Source organism: Quercus suber, unplaced genomic scaffold (genome assembly GCF_002906115.3).
Source record: "Quercus suber isolate HL8 unplaced genomic scaffold, Cork oak 2.0 scaffold_1325, whole genome shotgun sequence".
Lineage (NCBI taxonomy): Eukaryota > Viridiplantae > Streptophyta > Magnoliopsida > Fagales > Fagaceae > Quercus > Quercus suber.
In genome coordinates, this window is record NW_027070713.1 from 7,864 (window position 1) to 16,422 (window position 8,559).

The 8,559-nt window shown below is 34.6% G+C and overlaps 1 protein-coding gene and 1 long non-coding RNA gene across 2 annotated transcripts; both read right to left on the bottom strand.

The window, feature by feature from the left end:
* Window positions 1–2,268: 2,268 nt before the first annotated feature.
* LOC136065920 (polyubiquitin-like) lies at window positions 2,269–4,059 on the bottom strand. Its single transcript, XM_065769743.1, has 2 exons — window positions 4,021–4,059; window positions 2,269–2,913 (listed from the first exon to the last, which is right to left on the bottom strand). Exons 1-2 carry the CDS (start codon window positions 4,057–4,059, stop codon window positions 2,269–2,271), a joined length of 684 nt encoding a protein of 227 aa, XP_065625815.1.
* Window positions 4,060–6,831: 2,772 nt separating this feature from the next.
* On the bottom strand, window positions 6,832–8,551 carry LOC136065921 (uncharacterized). Its single transcript, XR_010627503.1, has 2 exons — window positions 7,712–8,551; window positions 6,832–7,099 (listed from the first exon to the last, which is right to left on the bottom strand). It is a non-coding gene; the product is annotated as an uncharacterized LOC136065921 (long non-coding RNA).
* Window positions 8,552–8,559: the final 8 nt, after the last annotated feature.

Consider the following 8,559-nt stretch of genomic DNA (forward strand, 5'->3'; position numbering starts at 1 on the left):
GACCTGTGATGTCCAAACCTATAGCAAGAAGGCATCTTTGTATATTTTTTGTGATGATAAGTACATTTGTATATATCTTTTGTGATGCCTTAGTGTAGTTGTTGTTTGCTGCCTTAGTGTTTGAGGGCATTTTAAAATGTAACACTCAGCTCTTTGTATATTTTTGTGATATCCAAACATTTGTATACATCTTTTGTGATGCCTTAGTGTTGGGAACTTGAATATTTTGCTTGATTTGCTGTTGCGAACCTGGGCAGGTACCTGTGATGTTCAGATATGTAACAGGAATTTGTATGTGTATGGGAGGAAGCAGCTGTTTAAGAGGGGGGGTGGGAAAAAAAAAAAAAAAAACCTATAGCCGCGTTTTTAAAAACGCGGCTATAGGTTGCTGAAAACGTCACTGAAGCAGCCGCGGTTTTACTGTAAACGCAGCGCAACAGGCACCTATAGCCGCGTTTTAAAAACGCGGCTATAGGTCCGCTGCTGTAGCCGCGCGTTACAAAACGCGACTCAAGTGCGAGCTGTAGCCGCGTTCCGTAAAACGCGGCTACAAGTCTCATACCGTAGCCGCGTTTTGAAACGCGGCTCCAGCTAGTCCTGTAGCCGCGTTTTTTTACAAAACGCGGCCATAGGCCTGCGGAGCCGGTTCCCTGCCCAAACCGGAAAACGCGGCTACAGGTCAGACCTGTAGCCGCGTTTTCGTAAAAACGCGGCTATAGGTTGACCTGTAGCCGCGTTTTCCAGAAACGCGGCTAGAGGTCTGGAGCTGCGGTACTTAGGCCGCGTTTACAAACGCGGCTACAGGAAACGCGGCTCCAGCCTGTAGCCGCGTTTTTCTGGTCTATAGCCGCGTTTTTCAAACGCGGCTATAGGCCCAGATTTTTGTAGTGAATCGTTGTTAATTCTATAATCAACCTAACTCTATCATCCACACTCTACAAATTTATTGTTTTGGGCTTGAGCCACAAATCCTAACCCTACATATATATATATATATATATAGATGTCTTATAAATTTGAATTTTTTAGTTATATGATTATATTTATTATGGTTTATTATATTAGACACCTCATTTTTTACACTAATTACTAATTTGGCACAAAAATTTAAAAATTTAGATTAGATGGGACACATGGCCCAAATTTAAACTCTAATTAAAATTTAATTTTTATACTAAATTAACTCACTTGGCACAAAATTTTAAAATTTAAATTAGATGAGACACATAGCGCAAAATTAGACTTTAATTGAATTCCAATTTGAAATTTAATTGGATTTTCTCTTTGTTTTACTTATTATTATTATTATTATATATATATATATATATATATATAGATGTGGTTCTGCGGCACATATCAAGAATTTTGAAAATGTCATTTTTACCATGTATAGATCACATGATAAGAATCGTTAAAGATTTTTTTTTTAATTATTATTTTATTTTTAAAATGGGAGAATGGTTAGAATTTAATAAAATATTTATAGAATTTTTTATTGGGATAATTACAATTTGCCCACCTGTGGTTTGACCCGATTTCTATGTGCCTACCCGTGGTTTAAATTTTGACACTTTGCCCACCTGTGATTTCCTCCGTTAAGGCTCTGTTACCCACCTCTGTTAAAAAAAAGGCTAAATATGTATTTTTGGACAATTTTTATGTCTCTCTCCTCCAAGAACATAAAACACATAAAAATTCAAGAGAAAACAAGATCAAAATGTGCTATTGGTAAAAAAATATTATGCAATTTCTTAGAACTTCAACTTGTATTTGAACTTATCATCTCAACTACAAATAAACTAATTATACATCTGAAAGCATGATAAAGCCAAGCCGTATGAGAAAAATTAGATAAAAATTAAAACTTCTAATCTAACTCAACAACGTTCAAATAAATCAAATCAAATCTCCTGCTCCTCATGTCCAAAAACTAGAAACCCAGAAAAGTAGAAAACCCAGAAAATTTCAAACAACAAAAATTGAAACTCCTCATGTCCAAAAACTAGAAACCAGAAAAATTTGCTCACTTCTTTATCAAAACTATTCCACTTACTACAATTATTCAACAAATCCCAAAAGAAATTCGTCAACACAGTCTCATAACACGGCATTTTTGCATAACCCGGAAAGTAGTTGATGTCAATTATAAAGTAACGTTTCACAAACCTGGCATCTCGAATCACATCGAAGTTGAACAGGTTCAACTTCAATGCTCCCCGCAACCCATTCGCTATGGCTTCGATGAATTCCTGCAGCGGCATCTTCGTGTCATCCAAACCCATCATCTCGTAGTACTTCTCCTTCGCTTTCTCGTCGGTGGCGATGTTCGACACCTGCGAAAACAGCAGCACCGCCGCATTGCCGGAAGTCGAGGACAAGGGTGCGACCGTCCTTGAGCTGTTTTCTGGCGAAGATCAACCTTTGCTGGTCTGGTGGGATCCCCTCCTTGTCTTGGATCTTCGCCTTCACGTTGTCGATGGTATCCGAACTCTCCACCTTCAAAGTAATGGTCTTTCTGGTGAGGGTCTTGACGAAGATCTTCATACCACCACGAAGACGGAGGACGAGGTGAAGGGTCGATTCCTTCTGGATTTTATAGTCGGCAAGGGTGCGCCCGTCCTCGAGCTGCTTTCCGGTGAAGATCAACCTTTGCTGGTCTGGTGGGATCCCCTCCTTGTCTTGGATCTTCGCCTTCACGTTGTCGATGGTATCCGAACTCTCCACCTTCAAAGTAATGGTCTTTCCGGTGAGGGTCTTGACGAAGATCTGCATACCACCACGGAGACGGAGGACGAGGTGAAGGGTCGATTCCTTCTGGATGTTATAGTCGGCAAGGGTGTGCCCGTCTTCGAGCTGCTTCTCGGCGAAGATCAGCCTTTGCTGGTCTGGTGGGAGTGGCGTTGGGGTTTCAAGCTTTTCAGATTTGGGGATTTTTCAGACTGGGTTATGTGGGTCAGTGGGTGTGAGCCTTTGAGGGTAAATTTGTCTCACCAAAACTTTTTAGTCCATTTGTTTATAAGTCTAAAAATAAATTAGTTTGGTCAATGTCAAATGCCAGATGAACATTGTGTCTCCTTCTTCTTCAGTCTTAATAATCTTGAATCAGCCAGTTTGTATGAGGAGTGTTTGATCTGTTTTAGGTTCTGTTTTTAATGAGTTTTGTGTTAGAGTAACGTCTGCACTAGAGGTGGGTTACGGTGGAGTAACGGAGGGAATCACAGGTGGATAAAGTGTCAAAATTGAAACCAGGGGTAGACACATAGAATTCGGGTCAAACCACAGGTTGGTAATGTGTAATTATCCCTTTTTTATTTGTGACAATCTCAAAGTCGAAGGAATTAATAATTCAGATAAAAAGTTCAAGGATTAAATTCACATTCCCGTCGAAGCTCAAGGGTAATACCGTAATATACTAATAATATTTGTAAAATTCCACACAAAAAAAAAAAAAAAAAAGGTTTTGTCTCCATAATTTTTCCAAATTTAAAGTTTGAATCTCTTTGCGTAGAATCTGTGATGTTCTCCCATGAAAATGGAGACAAAATCTAACACAAGAATATGATTAGCCTGGAAATTCCATCCAGTATTGAAATGCTAAGTATCATTACCCTGGTTTAGTATCTCATTCCTCGAATCACATTCTTCCATGTGCTATCAGTCAATAAAATGATGGATTTTATAATCTTGTATCCTATTCTTAGAAATCTAAATCTAAATATGGGATGCTTAAGGGGGACCCAGATTAAATAACCCTTAAGCAATTTGCTTGCCTTGCCTCTTTAAGATGCCTCTTTAAGATTATAGCATCAATTATTAAACGCAATTCGCTATGTTTGCCCAGTATAATCTAGTCCTATAGATGAAAATGGAACTTTTTTTTTTTTTTTGGCCAAAAACATTCATTTTTTATTTCCCAGATATTGTAATAATTGATTGAATCATATTATTTGGTTATTTGAGTCATTAAGTGCATTACTCCAGAAATTTGTGATGGCCAATCGGGTTACATAAATCAGTCACCACAGTAGTAAGCATGCCCTTTGAATTACATGTAGCCATGCTTCATGCTTTGCTTTTGAAAAATAAATAAATAAAAGTCAGCATTCTTAGCAGTGAAAATTGCTAATGAGTTAAAGAGGTTTAAAGCCTGTGTTGTGTATCTAAGAGTTAGACTCTTTTAGATATATACACTACTATTAAGTTCTTTAATACATTCTCCTTTCTTCCTGTGTATATATTAAAAATATTTAGTATTCTAAAAAAAAAAAATCTTAGGTGAAATTTATAAAATAATCTCTTTTTATCACTTAATTATTTAAAATAGTATTGTTTTGAAATTATTCGGGAATGTAATAATTTTTTTAAAACTTTAAAATACTTGACAGTTAGGTTGAGTTTTAATTAAAAACATGTTTTCAAAGTACAATTTCAGCTGACTTGATTTTAGAAAAAAAAAATGTTAGATTCTGAAATAGTTTCAAAAAAAATGTCAATTTAAAATATTATTTTTGCAAAATTTACCAAAATTCACCTTTATGTCTATGTTATGTTATGGTTTTTTTTTTCTTTAATGGTAATTGATGAATGAGAAAGCACTGCATGACACTAACAGGGTTTTTGTCGATGCTATATGCTAAAAATGGAATAGAAGTTTTGAATCTCCTATTGTGCCACTGGCACATAGGGTTATAACATTAGTGCATTTTTTTTTTTTTAATAATACTAGAGATATAAGTTATATTGTAAATTTTTTACAAACTATTAATGTGGTAAGTGATTATTAGTAAATGAAAAAATGATATTAATAGTGGGTCTAGATGAAAACCAATAAGAGGTTGGTCACATCAACCTTTTGTAAAAATGTTGTAAAATAGTTTTTGACTGTACCATTACTTTTTTTTTTTTTTCAATTCTTCTTCAATTAATCTTAAATACTTAATACTTTCACAATCTTTGGTTTCCCAATTTAAGATCTACAATTAACTCTCCTTCCTCATTTCAGTCATTTGCCTCTTCCACTCTCTATTAAATTCATTCAATTGTTATTCTAAAAAAATAAAAAAATAAAAATCTATTCAATTGCTCAATCCATTAACTGTTTTTTCTTATTTACTTGTTCTATTATTTATTTTCCTAATTGATGTTTGATTTTTTTTTTTGTCTTCCCTCTTTCAACGCGTTTCTCTCTCTCTCTCTCTCTCTCTCTCTCTCTCTCTCTCTCTCTCTCTCTCTCTCTCTCTCTCTCTCTCTCTCTCTCTCTCTCTCTCTCTCTCTCAGTTAACTGTTGCCAATTGTTGCTCTATAATTTCAGAAGAACAAAATTTAGGTAAAGTACCTCAAGTGCTGCTCTTTAGGTTCCCTTCTTAAAATTCAGTCATGTGACAACTAAATTAAAAAATACACTTCCTTCCCATGAGAAAAAATTCACATGGTAGAATCTTAAAAGGGGAACTTAAGAAACAGCACCTAAGTCTTGCTCATTTCAAAAATTACATTGAGTACGCCACTTACCAAAACGTCGTTTTCCTCTCTCTCTCTCTCTCTCTCTCTCTCTCCTTGAGAAATTTCTCTCTCTTGAACTTTGTCTTCCACGAGGTTTGTTTGACGCAGTAAAGCTTCTAGTATGTAATATGCTTTTTTTTTCTTTTTTTTTTTTTATAATTATTTTGAGTGTGTGTGTGTGTGTGTTGGGGGGGGGGGGGGATTAATAATAAATAATGGGATTGTTTTTTTTTTTTTTTTTCTATGAAGTTAGTTGTTCTTTACATGGATTTCAATCTTGAAGAGAGCTAGAAACCAAAGTTCCCACAATCTGATGGTAATAACTCTGTTTTATGCTTTTGATAATACTCTCTATTAAATTTAGTTAGTAGAATTCAAGTTGGAAACATGTTTGACATAAGCAACAATTTACATACATTTTTTTTCCTTTCATTTTATATTTAATTTATTCACCAAAAGTAAAAGATTTTGATTTATTTTTTATTCAAGAAGTATAAGATATAAAAACTTTTTTTTTCTTTTGCATATGTTGTGTCATACTTTAAGGCAACAAATATTTTGTGCACGACCTTGCTAATTGCTAAATAATTGTTAATCTCTCTATCAAAAGTTTGAATACTTTGTTTAGTTCAATTATTTGGGTTGCATTTGATTAGGCAACATGTTCTAAATGTAGGAGTTGTTCCAAACCACACTGCCCTTGCTAAATCACATAAAAAGGAACCAGTGATCCAATGATTATGTAGCTTTGTTTTTAGATTTTTTTTTTATAAATAATTACAACATGATGCTAATTTCGCAGCTTGAAACATTTTTTCCCTAAAACCCCAAGCACTTTGTGCACGAGAGTGTGCCAATTTAGCTACAAGGCCTTTGGCAGCTTTGTTTTTATGTTGAACTGTATTCACAATTTTCCAAACTTATACTAGATTTTCTATCATGGGTTATAAGTGCTAGATTTTTTACTTAGTATTTTTTAATTTTATTCTTTGAAAGGTTGAGATCAGTGTTCTAAGCTAGACACATTTGAAAAAACAATTGGCTGCNCCCAAAAAAAAAAAAAAAAAAAAAAAAAAAAAAAACTTTAAAGCAACCAAATTAAATCAATGACATGGAGACGAAGTCAACTTCAAGCGTCCTATATCTATGTTTTTATTTATTTATTTATTTTATTACTGCCTTATCTTCAAGCAAAGAGAATTAGAAGTATGTTAGAAAGAATTTTCACAATCTAATCCTTTTAGAGTGCAAATTACAGAATAAATTTGATGAGAACGTGAAGAATTTGATTTTCTTGCCATTTTAAAATTTAGATATCTTATAAGGAAGGTAAACAAAGCATATATAGTAAGTTGTTATTAGTAGAATATAAAGTAAAACACAAAATTTAGGACAAAAAATTATTCACTCCCACATGAGGAGTCCATAACATCCATTACAGTCCGAAGCTAAAGCAGAAAGCAAGTCCACAAAAGGACTAGTAAAATATATATAATCCAAGGCAATGCTGGTCCATTTCTTCACTAAGGCATCAGCACACCTATTGCATTCCCTGAAACAGTGACTCAACTTCACTTGCTGAAATGAGAGATGATGCCTGAATCATCAACAAGAGAAAACAAGGGATTATCAGTTGGAGTGGCATTGGACAAGATATCCACAACTAACTTAGCATCCACTTCAATCTCTACAGACTACAGGCCCGAGAGATAAGCTTTGACACAGCACAAGTCCATCCCTTAAAAGCCCATAATTCCACAGCGAACTAAGGCCAACTTGTCACAGAGTCTCAAACAAACAAACCAACGCACAAAATACCCTTAAATATAACAAACATAACATAGAAGCCCAACTAAGCATAAGATCAACCCAACTACCATACAATCTCAAAACAGAAAATCCTCAAATATACACACAAGTCACACATACATAAAAGTTGAATGTTACTCTAGAAAGAAGAGAACGACACCACATTTCATACAAGCTAGTATACTAAACTCTTCGACATACACCATTCTAACGCTTTGCTGTAAGATAAAGGCTAATAATCTTAGTAGAGAAAAAAAAAGCTGTCACTTTCTACAATACCTCGTAGGAAACATAAAGAAAAATTGTAGAATACTATATATTACAAATACTTTTATTTCTAAGGCAAGATTATATAAAACCATGACACATATTATTCTGAAGAGAAATTTGTCAAACTCACCAATTAGAGCACCCTTAAATGCATTAATTTCTTCTTTTCCTCGATCTTGGATTATTATGCCTTCTCATCTTCCCATTTCGATCTCCTTCAACAAACCTTAGAAGCCATTGAGGTGTTCCTCTTTTAAACACAACACATCCCATTGTCAATCCAACCAAAAATCCACATCCATAGCCCATTAACACGACTTTCCAACTAAATCCACTTGCAAATATTGAATCATTGTCTTCTTCGAATATTAATGGTAGTGGTGGTGGCAACAGATCATTAGTGCTACATTTGATTTGCAAAGGAAGTCCACACAATCCCAAATTGTCATAATATGAGTTGTTTTCAAATGTACCAAATTGCTTGCCTTGAGGAATGGGTCCCGTAAGCTTGTTTTGTGAAAGGTTTAACTTGGCCAAAAATGTTAGACTTGTTAATTGAATAGGAATTTGTCCAGTGAGCTTATTGGAAGAAAGGTCTAAGGACTCAAGTTGTGACAAATTTTCCAATGATGATGGGATATGGTTGGTTAGGCTATTATGGGAAAGGTTGAGCATGCGAAGAATTATAAGCCTACCAAGTTCTTTTGGAATCTCTCCTTCAAATTTGTTACTCGAAAAATCAATTGTTGTGAAGATAGTTAAAATTCTTTCCAGTTTAATCTCCAACCCTTTCACTGTTAACACCACAGAATCTTGATAATAAGAAAGTTCATCCAAATATTGTGGTTCATGTTTACTATCTTCATTAATCATCATGGCATTCAAGTTTTCAAAATAATATCTTGGTAAAAGACCACTAAACTCATTGTGAGAGAGGTCAAGAATTCGCAGCTTAGGGAAAAATATTCCACTAGTGTT

Bases quoted from the DNA above. Each gene is read 5' to 3' on its own strand.
- LOC136065920 (XM_065769743.1), bottom strand. From the start codon at position 4,059: ATGGCTACATGTAATTCAAAGGGCATGCTTACTACTGTG. The intron at 2,914-4,020 runs GTGACTGATTTA...AAATCTGAAAAG, and splicing joins AGGGCATGCTTACTACTGTG to CTTGAAACCCCAACGCCACT.